Genomic DNA, 18,559 nt, shown 5'->3' with positions numbered 1-18,559 from the left:
TTGGGTTTATGCGGGGCTCAATACATGGCCTGCGGGTGGGAGCCAAATCAAAAAAGTAGTCAATATAATGATCTTCTGTTGATATGATTTTAGTAGTTAAATTCCTGGACTGTCATTGCTCATTAAAAGTGCTGTCATATGGGTGGAAATCAGGTAAATATTGCATTTTATTAATACCAGCAGAACTGACTTAAATGGATCCTGTGTGTTGTGTAGTCTTGCCTTAATCTTTGTATTCATGCCCATCAGTGTGAAAAACTATCTGCATATATAGTAGCATATATATGCAACCACACTTAAGATATGGCCCTCAGCATGTGCTGTGAGTTTCATTGTGGCCTCCAGGTTGAGTTGAGTAGCCCAGGGTTATTCAGTTACTAAAATACTCCCCAGGGGCCAGGTGGCAGCCAGTGTGTTCCTGGCCCCATTCCACTGCCTCTGAATCAGAGGCAGCAACATGGGGTGGCAGGCAGAGCAGGCTTGTGAGAGGAGCCGGTTTAAAAATAGGCTCCCTGGCAGATTGGCTGCTGCCTTTAATATAGTGGCAGCAGCAGTCCCTGTCTGTGGAGGGTCCAAGCTCCCAGCAGACAAAGACTGCTCCAGCCTCCCACTTTAAATGACTATATGCTAACATCCCCAAACAGAACATGCGAGTTTTTGCCTGATGCCCTATGGCGTCTCTCACCTGATGCCAAGGAGCCGTGCCTCTTCATTTTTTTTCGGGGCACCGTCAGCGGGGAGCAGCGCTGAGTGGCGCCTGGTGCTGGAGATGCACAGTGCACCAAAGCCCAGGTATTAGGAGAGTCTTAGCAGGATGGCTCAGAAGCCAAGTGAAGGGCAGTCTTCATGAGGAGAGCCCGCAAACAAATATCCCGCTCTCTGAGTCCTAAGTTGAAAATGTTTACAAATACAATAACACTTGTCCTTCACATGTGATTCCCCCAAGCATTTGAGACAGCTGCTATGGAGGTCACTTACAGGCACAGGCCTGTTGCAATCCACGCAGAACTTAAACCCTGAGACACCTGGGGCATGCCTGCCTGGGGCGAAGTCCCTACTGGGACTCATTTCTAACTCCTAACTAGACTTACCGACTATGTAATACTAACTACTATGAACAAATATATGCAAGGCCCTAAGGCTTTAAGTCAGAAGAAATGAAACTGCTAGCCCTTGTCATGAAAGGAAAAGTGCTCCCTGACTAACCACTGTGGGTGGTAATAGAGAACAGAGAGCATAGGGCTGGTGGTGCCTGATATATCAGTGCATAAGCGCAGCATTTATGCAGGTACCACAGCTAGCCTTTTGGATACTGCCAAGGGAAAAATCTCCAGTGACTACACACAAGAACATACACTTCACCCTAGAATGGAATCAACATGTGCAAGCATGTGAAGAAAAAGAACCATCACAGTTAAAAAAATTGTAAACTAGTAAGAAGTAAATAAAGTTAGTAATTATATCCCCTCTTTCATGGGTTCTGCTATGATGGAATGTTTCCATTTCTCAGTATTCAATTTCTGCGCGTCTATCAAGGATGCCTTATTTCTTTAATGCCTCCCTATTTTGCAGTTTTACTTTCTCATGAAAAGATGCTGAAAATGTCCGTGGTACAATCGCTACAGGTAACACATATTAGCTCTGTTTAAAAATGTTGGCTTTTTTAATGCTTATAGGTCTAATTTACTACTAATAGGGTGAGTTTTAGTGCTTTAACATCTAACAGCTTTCTACAACTTACATTTCAGGAAGAACTCTAGATTCAGAGAAGACAAAAACGATGAAGTTCACAAGAGATTTCCTGGATAATTAGGCAAAATTACAGTTCTCAGAAGCGAGATAACTTGTGGCATAGAACATATGACTCCATTTCTGAACTCCTACCTTTTATGAAAACCCAGTGATTAACATTTGCTTACCCTGTGGAGCTCCACACCAAAATAACGAACCAGATTAGGGTGTTTGATGCCTTCAAAAATTTTAAGTTCATCTGCAGTTTCTTTGATGGTTTTGTGATCATTTGGTTGAAATCTTATCTGCAAAAGATATTATTTTTCATTAATGCTGCTACTAACGTAAGCATAAAATAGAAAAAAAAAACACCAAGAAAGGAACAACAGCTAAGCAGTCATCTACAGACTCCTTTTGGTATTTCTAGGAAAAGGGATATAAAGATTCATAGACATCTACAGGGAGAAGGGGTTGTTACTAAAAACCCAAACTAAAACCCAAAGCCCTTGCTCTAAGGAGCTTGCAACCAAGCTCAGATACATTCTAGAACACAACAGGTTAAATACAACACCAACGAGACCAGTGTAGAAAGGCTTCATGAAGAAACAGGCCGCCAAAAAGGTTCATCTTTCTATCTACCCAAGGGGACTCAGTGTTCATTTTAGAAAATACCATCAGAGATACTTAGTTTTGCAGTTCTCAAACTGTGGATTTGTGTCTCCAGAGATAACCTTTATTTAACAAGCATGTTATCTCTGGAGATCTGTTTTAAAATAAATAATATACAGAGGTGAGATAACTGACTTCAACTCTATTGTCCCTCTGCAAATTTGTGTACACAGAGTTAATCCCTTATCTCTCTCGAAAAGTGCAAAGTTTCAAAAAGTTCAATGAATAAAAGTTTCTCATGTTAACCTGGCTGACAGTCAATTTAATTTTTGTTTTAAAATATTTAACTATTTTAGTTAAAAACAATTTTAACAAAAGCAAACTTGATTTTAAAAAAAACTTGAATGTTTAACTAAGTTAAAAAATTCATATTCTTGTTTTGTTATAATATTATATGTTTGCTGTTAAGGAAAAAAATCCTGAATAAATAACGCTGTTGAATAAACAGTATAAACATCTGTCTAGTGATGTTCTCCTAATACAGAGTGGCAAGAAAATCCTCCAAATATTAATGATTACCCCATTCCATTGAAGATAGTTCACCTCCCAATGACTTCATAAATACCGTAAAATCGCGAGTATAATGCGCACTTTTCTCCCCAGTTTTTTAGGGTTATAGCCGGGGTGCGCATTATACACAGGGGGTTATCTTTTCAAGGTTTAAACTCACCCTTGGCAGGCGCGAGCTGGGCTGGGCTGGGCTGGGTGGGGGGAGGGGGGAGGCGGCGGGAAGAAACCCGGCAGGTGCGAGCTCAGCATGCGGGCAGCTGGGTGGGGGAGGCCCCTCGACAAGCGCGAGCTCGGCACGCAGGGAGCTGGGTGGGGGAGGCCCCCCGGCAAGCACGAGCTCGGTGCGCAGGCAGCTGGGCAGAGGGCAGGTTTCCTTCCCATTCCTTCCCTCCCATTCTCCTGTATAATGGGTGCCATTATACATAGGAGTGCGGTTTTTTCATGATTTTAAGAGTCTAAAGTCAGGGTCCGCACTATTCATAGGTGAGCATTATACTTGCGATTTTACAGTATATGCTTCAATTACGTTGGATAAATGAATAACCAATCATTCATTTTGATATAGCTTTAAAACTAATCTGAAAAGTTTTCCAAATAAATCACTGTTTAAAAATACATAGTGTGTACCTTCTAAAAACGAAACCTACATTTATTTTCTGAATTGTAAAGAATATGTATTAAGGTTACGACAACCAACAAGTGTGCACTTTTATGTAGAAAACCATGAAAAAAAAAATCGAGTCTTCCTGACTAGTGATTTAAATAAAATCCATCCTGGGAGCCATATTAGCCTGTTTCAGCAAAAAACAAGGAGTCCAGTGGCACTTTATACACTAACAACATTTATTAAGGCATAAGCTTGGGTCTCAACTCATCTATATTATGTATACTCTCATCATTTAGGGCTAACCTGGATGTAAATTATGTGAATCAGCCTACCTACATGAAGTAGGAACTCATATTCCTATTTCCCCTGCTCTCACCATTTAACAACAATGCTCTGAGAAGGAGGCCTGCCATCTAGACTCATGCACATGTGATTAAGGAAACAGCATATATGTCATTAAAATTAAATAGCGGTGGCACTTGTAGACAATGTACTCACTTCTTTCATGGCCATCAGTTCACCAGTGTCAACACTGATACAGGTATAGACTTTTCCATACTGGCCTTCACCTACACAATTACAACAAAAACAATGAACAACTCAAACACTTCTCAGCCTGGTAGATTTTCATCCCTGATTCCCTTTTTTATTTCAAAAAGTTTTCAACTTGTAATGCCTGTTCAACCTAACAAAACAATTATAATCCCATGTTCAAGTTGATTAAAAGTTAAGCATATTAACTCTTAGAACCGTCTCATGATTATGCAGTACTAGTCTGAGACTCTTCGTATACAGGCAGAATCAGTGGAGAAATAATCATCTCTCTTATGTGGGGCCAACAGTAATTACACCAGTAAATTAAACTAGTCTACTGAAGTTAGTGCCAACATATGTTGCCCTTAACTGAGTGATCTTTCCATGTGCCGAGTACCATACAGCAAAGATTCTCAACCCATTTTATCATTGTGGGCTGCATCTGCAACTCCTTGTGAGAGATACATGGGCTGCATCCATGCAATGTATACACTATCTGCATGGCCCTGAGGATGTCGCATGAGCTGCTGCTTTGTGCCAATTGAGCCACATGCTGCCCATGGGTTGGGAACCATTGCCTTACATAGTCAACTGGAGTTGAACATGTTCAGATATTGCAGAATCAAACATGAAGTGAAGCTGTTCAGAGCATGCTATTGAATTAAATTCATGTCCTTTCAATTTTTGTTTCTAACTACTTTACTAGTTAAGATTTCACAATAGGAAATTCTATTTGCAATAATATTCTGTGTTTAGTACTGTTAATCTTCCTTGGGCAGTAAAACAAACCTTAATATAGGCACCAAGATGCAAGATTTCAAATGTTAAATCATAAGGTAAAACAAGGTCTGAATGCAGTATTTTAACCTACATGACAACTTCACAGACTTACCAATTTTGTTTCCTCTTTGCCACTTGAAGGTCACCTTCCTTAGACCTACATGCATGACATTATCGTAAGATTTGGGGGTATCGCAGACCTGGCCAATTATGTTTCTCCTCCTCATTTCTCTGTATCTCTTTTCTTCAAACAACCGGACAGACTTCTGAACAGCATCAATAGGTCCTTGCTTGGAAGCAGTGTCTAAAAAGCAGTGCGCAAATTCGTTGTTTCAGAAACCTGTACCTTTGCATTTGAATTGCACATCTACTCCTTTGCCACTACCGTATTACTATGGGACCATGCTGATCAAGTGTTATCATGAACAATGCACCTATATGCTTAGAAGTTCAAACAATAAACAAGCTGAAACTAAGGAGAGCAGAAAATGTATGTTCTGGTATTGCATGAAACGTCTTACTTTATAACTTAGATGAAAATATTAAACTATTTTTAACTTTAAAATCCCATTAACATAATTCAAAGAAGTTAGCTGCACTGAAGTATTACATTTACAACATAAGTTATATTCTTTTAGCCTTTAATTAAAGTAGTGAGAGTTAGTTTGGCTATTAGAACAGATGAGTTCATTGGCATAATGCAGGGGTTCTCAATTTGTGATACCACGATACCCCTCTAAGTTGCTAGTAACCCCCCCCCGGGGGGGGGCTGGGACCCACAGTTTGAGAAACACGGCCATAATGAAATGGAGGAAGGAAGATGCTTAAGGTTTTATTTTATGAAGATTTGAGAACTTCACTCAAAGTTAATAATTCCAAAGAGTTATGTGAACCTCTAACTTCTTTTATGAACCTCTAAATCTAGATATTTCATGTAACCCCAACTTCGCAAAAATGTCTTCTATCAACGGATGACAATAAGCATGCTGGCAACTATGAATACTAATTTTATACATCAAGAACAAAAGACAGTTCCTCAAAGAATACATATTGTTTTTTGTTAGACTCCTCTGGTATCCTCACTACTTTTCTGAAGCAAAATGCAGGACAATGTAGCACTTTAAAGACTAACAAGATGGTTTATTAGATGATGAGCTTTCGTGGGCCAGACCCACTTCCTCAGATCAAATAGTGGAAGAAAATAGTCACAACCATATATACCAAAGGATACAATTAAAAAAATGAACGATACAACCGCATCTGCTCTAATCCCACTGACAGAGACCAGAAGCTTCGGATCTCTACCAAGCATTTATAAACCTCAACTACCCACCCGGAGAAATAAAAAAGCAAATTGAAAGACCAGACGAATACCTAGAAACCATCTACTTCAAGACAGACCCAAGAAAACCAACAATAGAACACCACTTGTCATCACCTACAACCCCCAACTTAAACCTGTCCAACACATTATCAATAAACTACAGCCTATACTAGAACAGGATACTAAACTCCAAGGCTATGTCTAGACTGCAAGCCTCTTTCGAAAGAGCCTCTTTCGAAAGAGAGCGTCTAGACTGCACGCGGAATTTCGAAAAAGCAAGCCGCTTTTTCGAAAGAAAGCACCCAGTGAGTCTGGATGCTCTCTTTCTAAAAAGCCTGTTTGCTTTCAAGAACGCCTTCTTTCGAAAGAGCACGTTCGAAAGAAGGCGTTCTTCCTTGTGGAATTAGGTTTACCACCGTCGAAAGAAAAGCCGCATTCTTTTGATTTAATTTCGAAAGAACGCGGCTGCAGTCTAGACGCAGGTGAAGTTTTTTCGAAAAAAGGCTACTTTTTTCGAAAAAAACCCTGAGTCTGGACACAGCCCAAGAGGCTCTGGGAGACAGACCCATAGTCTCCTATAGACAACCACCTAACCTCAAGAGGATTCTTACCAACAACCACAGGACATACCACACTAATACCAACCCTGGTACCTTCCCTTGCAACAAACCCCGTTGCCAGCTTTGTCCACATATTCATTCTGCTGATACCATTATTGGACCTAACCAAGTGAGTTATAAGATCAAGAACACATATTCCTGCGCATCCAGAAATATAATCTATGCTATCATGTGCCGAAAGTGTCCGTCTGCTATGTACATTGGACAAACATCTCAGACACTTCGCCAAAGGATTAATGCCCACAAAACAGATATCAGACAAGATCACAAAGAAAAAACAGTTTCTTGCCATTTTAACCAGAAAGGACACTCTCTCAATGACTTAACCACCTGCATTCTGCTACAAAGACCTTTTACATCTGCACTTGAAAGGGAATCCTCTGAACTGTCATTCATGTTAAAATTCGACACTCTCCAAAAAGGAATGAACAAACACTTGAACTATCTCACCCATTACCAAGATAGCTTCCCCAATTATCACCTCTAATACCACTAACTCACAAACATCCCACTCTCCCCACCTCTAATATCATCAATTCACAGACACTTACCTTCCTTCCTCCCCCCCCCCCCCGCATCCCCCTTCTGTTCTGCAATGTGATTTGTCCTTTTCATGTGTGTTCATTTTTTTAATTGTATGCTTTGGTATATATGGTTGTGACTATTTTCTTCCACTATTTGATCTGAGGAAGTGGGTCTGGCCCACGAAAGCTCATCATCTAATAAACCATCTTGTTAGTCTTTAAAGTGCTACATTGTCCTGCATTTTGCTTCAGCTACCCCAGACTAACACAGCTACATTTCTATCACTATTCTACTTTTCTGAAGGATGTTAAGGATTTTTTTTAAAAAGAACAGACTTAGCTAAGCTTGAAATACATTGTATTAAGTAGCGTTCCTTTGTCTTTTACCTCTGGTCTGGTTGATGAGAGTTCGAAGCTCCCAACTCCTTCGGGCTGATCCACTCAGGTCTCCTTTAGGATACAACGGTTCTGTTAAAAACAGTAATGTGAGAAATTATGTTGCCAAAACATTGTTTTGTTTTCATACTACTTTTAAGGTTCTATATAAAAAAAGAGCGTTGCCTTATTCAGCAAGATAACTTCACGTTTTAATCCTGAAATGTGATGTGAACAGCTCACACTGATCTTTGTTATGGGATTTGAGGCAGCAGCACAGCTAGTTACATTCTTTGAACTTTAAGACAACTTAGAATCTTTAGAAATCATTCTATAGAATGGACTGTAGAAATGCAGCATCTGTACACATAAAAAGTGACTTTGCATCGCAAAATCATTTAACTATAAATAATCAATCCACTCTTGCTAGTCTAGCCTTTAATACCAGGTATAGATTAAAGGCAATGATAAAGGCAAACCAAGCAAAAATGTACTTTAAACTGTTTTCCATTTGGAAACAGACAACACAAATTATTATATTCAAACTCTAGTCATAAGTGTTGGCTGAAACAATGAGGAGTTTATCGTCTGTCATACAAAATATAACTTGTTTAAATATATTTCACTTATGTGCCTAAAGGAATCAGAGAAATTTGAGGAGGAGGAGCAGAGGTCCAGACCAATCGATCAACCAACACGTGGATCATTTCTCCCCACCAGCGATAGGTACAAGTACTGGCTTTGGGCACTTCTGTAACACTGATGAAGAAATTGCAACTATAGAGGCTTTTCTTCTGATCCACAGCCTAGGAAATCCTCATCTCACAGACAGATTGCTGTGTTGAGAAGATGTGCGAGTAAGTGGATGTAATTAATAATGCTGGGATATTCTAACAAAATGTCACTATCGTGTCAATGTCATTTTAAAATCTGTAGAACACTACCCCAGGTCTATAAAAAAGGTAAACAAGCAACTATCCCAAACACAGGTGCCCGAACTGCATCTGAAACACTCCCTCCATATATATTTGGGGAAACAATTTGAACATTTGGTCCCTAATTTAAATCTAACACAGTGAAGTCCTGTTTAGAACGAAAGAACTCATAAAGGATTTATTAAAAAGGAGATCGAACTGGGACAAGAAAGAGACAATGAATTAATCACATGACTCATTTGAAGATACAGATCACAATCTGTTATCGAAACAATCACCTTCTCGCTCTTCAGTGGGACTTGAGTGACGGCTCAAGGACCTAAACTGCAACTCAGCTGCTATTGAAGCCAGTCGATCATTTTCAGGGACACTGGAACCCCTAATAAAAAAAAAAAGCCACTGTACTAATTACTTCTGAATTGACAATCTGTGAAGCCTAGGGGGTGAGAGTATCCACCCTGATCTCATTAATGAAAATCACACAAAGGCAAAACAAGTTCTTGGGAAGTAAACTGAAGTACTGTACATCTTCAGCATTTTCTTTCATGTTCTTCTTGACATTATTTAAATCCTGGATGGAGAACCTGTCCCATTCCACCAGCCTAAAGATGTGATCTTACGTAGTGTTAAGCACCTGAAACTCCTGTTGATTAAATGGGAATTACAGGGGCTCAACACTTTACTAGATCAAGCACCAAGAACTTCAGAGCTTTATTTAGCTCAAAGTTCTATTTGTCTATTTCAAAGATAAACACCACTAGGAGGAAAAACAGGAATCCTATATTAATAAATTGCATATACACAGCCTCATAATTAAATAGGTAAAGAAACAGTAAAAAAGACAGAAGGAAATCTCAAATAGTAGGTCTGAGAAAACAGTAAGTTACCAAACATGACCTCCATTGACCTTGGAAATCCAACAATGAATGTGGAAAAATGAGTATAGAAAGAGCACAGATTCAGACCATCAAAAGCTCAATATAAACATAGATAAAATTGCTTTGCATTTAATTTTCAAATTACATTAAAAAAAGGGTATTTTAAGAACAGCCTTGAATGAACTATGGTAGCATTTGTGCACCACATATTGCTTAGTGCAACTAGTTTAGAAAGTTCTCAGCTTCTATAAATTGTGTGCATCTAATGTAAATGTTTAGAAAGCTATGTTTCTACGCTATTCCAGTGGCTAGGCATCCATACCCTTAAAGACAACAGAACCTTCCTTAGTAAAGCGATTGTTTTTCTTTCCTATAATAACTTCACTGTAAGGGAGGATAAATACAATGAAGACAGCAATCTGCAGATTATGAGTTGGAAAACCTTGGGACACTCATTCTACTTCATTACAAACTGAAGTTCACCGTACACAGAACATCACAGTCATTCTTGAATGGTAATTCCCTTCAATGCTACTACAATACTCTGCGGTTGCCAGATAGTTTCACAAAAAATACCGAACATGGTTGAGAACGTGCATGCACGCACACACGCTCTTGCCTTTAAATCTCATGCTCCCCCCCATCCCCACCAGACATGGCAGGGAAAGAATGTCCCAAGTGGCCTTCTGTCCCAGCAAGACAGAAAAAAATACTGGACATGTAAAATGTCCAGTATTTTCTGTGTTGTTTTTTTCTAACTAGACAGAAGCCGCAAATACCGGACTGTCCAGGCCAATACCAGATACCTAGCATCCCTAAACAGATTTGCAGTTTCTTTAGTTAGACCATAGTATTTAAAAAACACCAACCAAAAAAACGCCACCACTATCTAGTGCCTGAGCAATCACAGTTCAACTTAAAAATACAGATTGTGCACATAAGAATTCACAGCCTCTGTTGTAAGAAGAAAAAACTACAGCTTGTTCTTCCCAACTCCCAGAAGTGGCAATGTAGATGGCTCCAAGAAGAGTATGCAAACTTCTAGGTAATTATTGCTTTAATTAACATAACACATAGAACTTTGGACAACACTACAATCATTCCAATTTTCAAATATTATTGGCCAAAATATTATACGTGAATACTCTTAAGAAGTGAAGTCAAAGTTCTTTGAAATCCATTTTTCTTATTTCTGGCCTTTCCATCAACTGCTGTTGATCATTCGATTCTTTTATACCTTGACAAAATTTATTCTGTAATTCTCTCATGTTTTTAATCAGTTTTTAAAAATGAAAATAAAAAATATACAGTAACTGCACATCAATTACAAGTCTGTCAATTACAATTCGCTTAACACCACACGAAAGCCGAAGATAATTGCATAAAAATTTTTATACAAAAATTATAAATTTGTTCCTGCTCAAAAAACAGCTGCTCAGGGGAAATTTGTAGGGAGCAAGACAGAAGGAGATGGGAGCAGAGTACAGGGAATCTGTTTTACATCACCTGAAATGTAAGAGGAATATTTAAATAATGGACCAATTCTTTATGTGGCTTTTAGAAACCACAAACTACTACTCAATTACAGCTCACTTGGCTTCTGAAACGGATAGAGCTTCTAAATGAAGGCCATAGTTCAGCTGTTATTTACTCTGTCTGTAATCCATGAAAAGGTTCTGTATAGCATTTGGCACTGTTGATCACTATTACTGGGTCTTCTGTAATGATGGCCTTTATACGGGGGTACAGAGAAAGTTTGATAAACACGCAAATAGCATCAAGAAGTAGTATTCTCCTAAAGATTAGTACTGTTCTTTTAGTGAAGACAGAGTCTACTGTACAGCCAGCTTCCACATGTAGAGACCATTCTGGGGAGCAAATCGATACTTTTAGTATAAAAACCACAGAATGCTACGAGACAAGATACTTTGGAGATATGCTATTTAGAGCTGTCAAAAAAACTGCCCCCCCCCCATGCCTGGCGCACTCTCCCTGAAAGGATCTATAAGACTATAACCCAGTATTCTCCATATATCCCAAACCTGTTTCTACTGTGCCACCTACAACAAATCAGCCAACAAGTGATGGTTGGTTGAGTAGCATGTGAAAATAACAGACATTGTTTATTAAAATACACCTTTAAAATGATTGAGACTAATTTAGTCATGTGCATAGTTCATCTAGGTAATCTTATTACCAGGTCTTGACAAACGGCGGCAAAATCTGCCCGCCAGCCCTGCACTGCACATGCGCAAGACCCGCATTGCACATGCGCGCACCACCGGTGAAAGGGGCGACCGGCTGAAATCTACTCGCCATGGGTGAATAGATTCAGTGATTTATTGAGCCCTGCTTATTACAGTAGCCCTGTTCTTTCTGCTTTATTTCTCCCCTTTGCTTCTTAAAATGTTTGCGACATTTGCTTGCTGCATCTTATTTCAGATGAGTTTGTAGCCTCTTCAGAGCATGAACCATCTAATTAGCACAACAGAGCTCTTTTGCACTATGACCATACAAATGAAAGAATTAACACCTATCAGTTATTTAGAAATCTTGAGAATCCAGATGCAGTGACTGTTTGGCTTGTAAAATTAACAGCATTCTAACAGTATCCTCTTAATCTCAAAATACTAAAAGGTTTTAAACAGTGTTCCCTCTAAGATGCAAGGCAGCACAGTTTCATAGGTGATTAATCAGCCCTGCCCTGTCAGATACTCAGGACTCCTTGCATGGAGCTCAATGACTTGGTGGGGCTTATTAATCACCTGTGAAGCTGTGCTGCCATGCAACTTAGAGGGAACACTGGTTTTAAACAATAACTTCTATCCATTTATTAACTCAAAATCATCCCTTTCCACCCTGACTAATTAAAAGTGTGGCCCATGCTTTTAATGGATGTTATTTCAAAGGATGGCCACGATGAACATTTTAGTACTGTACCACAAAGAAGGAACTTAAAATTTCTAGAAAACTACTGAACAAATAAAACTGAAGTTCATTTCTTTCCCACTCAACTCACAGAGGAACTTACTTACAGCCTGTGACAGGGTAGTGGCAAGAACTGCTGCAGGAAGCAAACTGGAGCTGGCTTAACAAAAACTGTGCCTTACAGGTGAATGGGAGACAACTGCCTGGGGCTGTAAAAAAGGCTGAAAGGAAGCAAGCCAGAGGGAGGGGGAAGGGAAAAAGAGCAACTGTTTCTCTCTCCTTGCACCACATACTAGAACCTAAGCTGTATACTGTGAAACAGTGGTGGGAGCACAACCGATAATCACCACCAGTGGTTACTGAGCCTCAGGGTCTCTGAATGACTTTGTTGGCATGGGCAGCCCTGCAGCACCCTGCTACGCAGCTCTTATATGAATGTTCCATTGACAGATTGTTTCTCCTCCCCCACACTTTTTTTGCCTGAACCTACACATATTCTAATAAATTTACCAGAGATCACCCCAACTCCAACTAGGACTCTGGCAGGTGAACAGGCTTTCAAACTGTACCCAGAGGTTTTTCAGTGACATTCATAACCACCTCAACTCAGAATAAAAACACTAAAGGATCTGAGAGTCACTCATTTATACAGTTTGGGCCTCAGATCTTATCCTCTTGTAACAGGGTCAGCAGACAAAAGGTCCCTTCCCTCTCGATGAAGCTTCAAAAGGCTGAATTCTTGCAAAACTGGTATCTACATTCTCATTCACCTCCTACTAGAGCATAGTTCCCAAACTGGGGAGCATGAAGAAATTCCGGGTTGGGAGACCAGGGGGGATAAGTGGGCAGCGCAAGGCGACCCAGCCCCCTATCAGTTCTCTCCCTCAAGAAAGAGCCTCTTACTTTGCTACTGTAGTTTAGATCCGTGGTCACCAACCCGTCTATTGCGATCAACTGGTCAATCACGAGGCCTCGACCAGTCGATCGTGAGGCATTCGGGCAACCCCGCCCCCATTTTCCCCCCACCCCCGAGAAGCCCCACTACCTACCTCTAGTGTAGTGCCGGCTTCCCACGGGGTGGATGGAAGTCCTCTCTGAAACCCGCATCACTTCCGGGGGTTCCGGAAGTGCGCGGGCTGATCGCCCTCCCACAGCTCTATTGAGTGCTGGGGAAGGGGGCGTTGGCCCTAGAGGAGGAGTGCTGAGGCTTCCCTGCGCCGCTGGCGCCGGAGGGGTGAGTTGGGCCCCGGGGTTTCCCTGCGCTGTGGGAGCAGGAGTCGGCCCCGGGGTTTGGCCGCGCTGTGGGAGGGAAGAGAGTTGGCCGGGCCGGGCCGTGGGAGGGGGGTTTGACCCCAGGGTAGGTGCACGCGGGGGTCGGCCGTGCTGCGGGAGGGGAGGGGCCAGGCCATGCCGCGGAAGGGAGGGAGGTTTGGCCCTGCCGCTGGAGGGGTGGGGGTTGCCCCCGAGGCAGGCTACCGCGGGGGTTTGGCCCCGCCGCGGGAGGCGGGGGTTGGCCTCTGGGCAGGCACGCTTGGGGTTTCCCTGCGCCGCGGGGGGCCCGGAGGAGGCATGTGCTGGCTTCCCGCGTGGGGGAAGGGAGAGAGAATCCTGGGAGGAGGCAGATGCAGGTGACTCTGCTGCCACTGGCACCCTGTCCCTGCTCCCCAGACTCCACTCCCCTGTCCCCAGCTACAGAACTCTGTCCCCATTCCCATCCCCACTCCCCAAACTCTGTCCCCACTCCCCTGTCCCCATTCCCATCCCCACTCCCCGAACTCTGTCCCCACTGGCACCCTGTCCCCTGCCCTCCCAGCACTCTGTTCCCTGTCCCCAGCCGCAGAACTCTGTCCCCACAAAATGTATAATTATAAATGCTTCATTTTAGATTTAAATAGCATGAATAAAAAACAGACCATTAATTTCATAACTATAAACACATTATTTTAATTTTATATATTGCATAATTTAAAAATAAACTGTTTATCAGAGTGTGTAAGTAAGGGCTGGGGATAGCAAGTGATGGACAGGAGGAGAACAGAGAGGACCGGGTTTCAAGAAAGGGGCGGGGCGGTAAATCTTTGCCTGTTCTGAGATTTAAAAAGTGATCTTCGGGTGTAAAAAGGTTGGAGACCACTGGTTTAGATTAAATTTAAAAGGGCAGGGCGATCTTTTTTTCTTTTTCCTCAACAAATTTTGCTGCTATTTTTGTTTTCGCCCTTTCTCCCCGCTTAGTTTTGCTGCTATTTTTGGGGGGGGGGGGGGGGAGGTGGAGAGGAAGTAGGGGCATGAGGGTTTCTTAAAAATAAAAAAGGGAGGCGTGATGCCGAAAAGTTTGGGAACTACTGCACTAGAGACTTATCGGGAAACCCTCAACTTTAGAAGTTCATTCTTCTCTGGCACACATTTCAAATAGTTCTTTGAAGCTCATTAACACTTATAGATTTGCATTAGTCACCTCTCCTCCCTAGAGATATTACATATAATCCCACAATAACACAAACATTTTAAAAATAAAATGAACTTCTAAGTTACTTACACTTAATTCAACAAGGTTTGTTCAGGATATTGCATGAAATTGCTATAACTGTCAAACACAATTATGACGTAATTTCTCAGGTCTAAACTCACAGCATTGCATGTTTTGTGGGGATAAAGAGTGGTCAATTAGCATACAGCAAGTATGGGATTACACCAAGCATAGAAAACAAGGGGAAAGAAGCTTAAACATGGACACAGAAGAAATATTCAAAGGGAAAGAGTGATGGAAAGGAGAAAGGATATAAGGAAAGCCTGAATGAAAAGGAAGGTGGGGGAAAGAAGGGCACACTTGAACATGAGAACAAGGAGTTTGAACTTTATTCAGAGGGCAAATAAGAAAGAGCAAGTGACAGCAGTCATAGGAGAGAAGTATGACTTTAGAAACTATTTGGATGGAATGCAGCAGTGTAGGAGAGACCCAAAGAGACAATCTTGCAGAAGATGAGGCAAGAGATTACCAAGACATCAACAAGGATTTTTGTGGTCAGGATGCAGAGGAAATAGCAGACTTAGAAACTGTGGAGAAATCAAGAGCATATGGCAAAGGCCAGATTTGAGGGGACAAATAAAAACGTGACACCAATGTTGCAAACATGATAATGGGAAGATACTGAAACAGGTTTGCCCAGGTTTGACATTCTTTGAAAATGGCACCTCTACGAAACATGAAAAATCTCTTTGGTCATTTTTCTTATTTTGCATAGGTATAAGAATCCATGGGTAGAAATCCACCCACAAACTAATGTTTAATATAGTCTGTATTTGCAACCAGGAATTTTCACAAGTATTCTTCTTTACTAAACCACATTTTCCCCCCAATTCTGTACTTTATTAAAAATTCAGAGTGTTAATTGTAAACAATAAACTGATTAATCTGCAAAATAAAACACTGAGAAATACATAGGCAGTGGAACATTTGCCAATTACAGGCAGTCCCCGGGTTACGTACGAGATAGGGACTGTAGGTTTGTACTTAAGTTGAATTGTACTTAAGTCGGAACTGGCGTCCAGATTCAACCGCTGCTGAAACTGACCAGCGGCCGACTACAGGAAGCCCAAGACAGAGTTTCTCTGCCCCGAGCTTCCTGGAATCAGCCGCTGATCAGTTTCAACAGCAGCTGAATCTGGACACCTGGGACAGAGCAGCTGGGGCGCTGCCGGGTAGGTCCCCGCAGCACCGCACCTCGGCACTGCGGGAACCAACACGGCAGCACCCCAGCTGCTCTCTGTCCCAGGTGTCCCCAAGTCAGCTGCTGATGAAACTGATCAGCGGATGATTCCAAGAAGCCTGGGGCAGAGCAACTCTGCCTCGGGCTTCCTGTAGTCAGCCGCTGGTCAGTTTCAGCAGCGGCTGACTTGGGGACACCTGGGGCAGAGAGCAGCTGGGGTGCTGCTGGGTTGGTCCAGTAGCGCCGCACCTAGGCGCTACTGGACCAACCCAGCAGCACCCCAGCTGCTCTCTGCCCCAGGCATCCTGATTCAGCCGCTGCTGAAACTAACCAGCAGCGGCTGAATCAGGACACCTGGGGCAGAGCAGCTGGGGTGCTGCCGGGTTGGTCCAGTAGCGCCAAGGAGCGGCGCTGCGGGACCAACTGGCAGCGCCCCAGCTGCTCTACCACACGCATCCGCGAGAAAAGCCTGGTCTACTGGGGGCACGCACTAGCTGCGCCCCCCCCCCGTCCCCCCAGCAGACCAGGGAGACGCGGAGCAGCTTTTCTCGCCCCAGGAGGACGCGGGCGGCGGGACTGCAGCGCATCTGGGCGGTCCTGCCGCCCGCATCCTCCGGGGCGAGAAAAGCTCCTTTTGTAAGTACGGATCCGACATAAGTGGGAGCCGCGTAACTCGGGGACTGCCTGTACTAATAACCTATCAAAGCTAATCTATTGAGGAAATTAATGGCATGTTAACTGCATGAGCATTTTTATGGCATGAATTACTGTATATTTTTTGACCGATGAGTAAAGTCAAAACTGTATGTATAAATTACCTTCTTGTTTTAGTTCAGTGAAGACTTGTAAACATGTACAGTTACAGCAGGGGTTGGTAACTTACGGCAAGTGTGCCACCCGACTTTCACTGGCACGCAAGGTAGGAGCTCAGCCCTGTCCCTCGTCCCCCGTGCAGCTGGGAGCCTGCACTAGTGTTCCCTTAATGTGTGCACCTACGCACCAACGCACAAAAAATTCTAATCCAAGCCCTCCCACCGCCTCAGCAGCACTCGCTTTCCTCCTGTTCCTAGAAGATGAGCGTGTGCCTGCTCCGGCTGATGGGGCAGAGATAGGGATGGCCCTGAGCTGAATTGGGGGGAGGGAGTGTCTGCTGGCCAAGGCCAGGTTGGGGGCTGGCTGCCGCTGGGGCTGAGGCCAACTGTGGGGCAGCTGTTGCTGGCATTTTGGGCCTAGAACACGTGGCAGGTAGGTGGGTTGCTGCTGGGGGAGGGGGGAGGAGTGTTGAAGCTGCAGCCAGACAGGTTGGGGGGTGGTGAAGCCGTGGCTGGACAAGTTGCTGCTGGGCGGGGGGGTTGAAGCCACAGGCAGGCGGGCTGCCCGCGACTCCAATTCCCGGTAACAGCGAGTGGGACAGAGACAGGGACAGGCCGTGGCTGCATTGGGGGGGTGGCTGCTTGGGTGGCCACTCTGATGTGCTGTAGGTTGCTAAACCCTGACTCAGAGGCTTGTGTGCTGTTTAAAGTATTAAACTACAAGCCTGAGATGGGAGAACTCAGCAAGGCAAAGTAGGCCAAGGATCACACTAAACAGTAAGATCTGCATCTTTTATTTATTTATTAATGAAGCTGCTGTAAGTAGGACTATTATTGAGTTTAAAAAGTATCAGCAGCATGGTGACCTGTAAATAGAAGTGAATAAGTTAAATCATAGCACGCTACTTCTGAAAAGTTGCTGACCCCTAGTCAGCAGTACAATTTCACATACACTGAACACAGATGAAGCCGCCACTGGAACAGAATACATGATGACACAATTTCATTGTGTAAATGATCTAATGGAATGTATTTAAGTGGGAACCATTTGCATGGGTTATGTAAACAGAAATGAGACTGCTGCATTGTGGAGTGGAACTACCTGGTATCATTTGCACTGCTGACTGGTTTGGGTTGAGCTGAGTCGCTACCGATGGGAGCGGGGCGACTGACAGCAGCGCTGCAATGGTTCCGTACATCACAAGGGACACTCCGCGTGCTGCGATGAGAAGAAAGACTTCAGGAAACAGTTGAAAGAGTGAATGGATTTGAAAATATAATTTAAAAAATTGAGATAGTGGAACACGTCAAATTTTTCAAGTTTATTCATGGGAAGGGAGTTTGTAAAATAAATTTGGACTTGGAAGCTTTAGAAATAGAGTAGTTAATAGGCAAACAATCAAAATGTTAAGAAGGACATCATTTCAACCTCTAGAATAAATCCCAATTTGTGTGTGTGTGTGTGTAAATAAATGGTTTTGAAAAATTTTAGATGCACATTCTGAGGCTGAACTAAAGTCCCTTTGAAAAGAGAGCCCTTTATTTTGTTTGTCGAAGACTGACAAAATTAATTTGGAAGTTTTAAAAAAAATAATTTTAGCACTATTTCTATACCAAACCTTTAA

General features: G+C 42.6%; 1 protein-coding gene across 8 annotated transcripts in view; it reads right to left on the bottom strand.

Moving 5' to 3' along the window:
- Positions 1-18,559, bottom strand: part of MAP3K4 (mitogen-activated protein kinase kinase kinase 4) — a 116,052-nt gene that overhangs the window by 19,165 nt on the left and 78,328 nt on the right. For 5 of the 8 annotated variants that reach the window (XR_012902747.2, XM_075924567.2, XM_075924570.2 and 2 more), the window contains 6 exons: positions 18,037-18,153; positions 8,888-8,988; positions 7,687-7,767; positions 4,944-5,135; positions 4,016-4,086; positions 1,920-2,036 (listed from right to left, as the gene is read on the bottom strand). Coding sequence is in view for 6 of the 8 variants with exons in the window: in XM_075924567.2 (XP_075780682.2) it covers positions 1,920-2,036; positions 4,016-4,086; positions 4,944-5,135; positions 7,687-7,767; positions 8,888-8,988; positions 18,037-18,153 (679 nt within the window). In the remaining 2 variants the exon portion in view is untranslated. Of the gene's footprint in view, positions 1-685; positions 887-1,919; positions 2,037-4,015; positions 4,087-4,943; positions 5,136-7,686; positions 7,768-8,887; positions 8,989-18,036; positions 18,154-18,559 lie in introns of all 8 variants that reach the window. The other 3 variants (XM_075924569.2, XM_075924568.2, XR_016349224.1) reach the window with 2 other exon arrangements.

Source organism: Pelodiscus sinensis, chromosome 3, assembly GCF_052426305.1.
Source record: "Pelodiscus sinensis isolate ZL-2025 chromosome 3, ASM5242630v1, whole genome shotgun sequence".
Taxonomy (NCBI): Eukaryota; Metazoa; Chordata; order Testudines; family Trionychidae; genus Pelodiscus; species Pelodiscus sinensis.
Note: the sequence above shows the minus strand (reverse complement) of the source record. Positions and strands in the feature narration are given on the sequence as shown.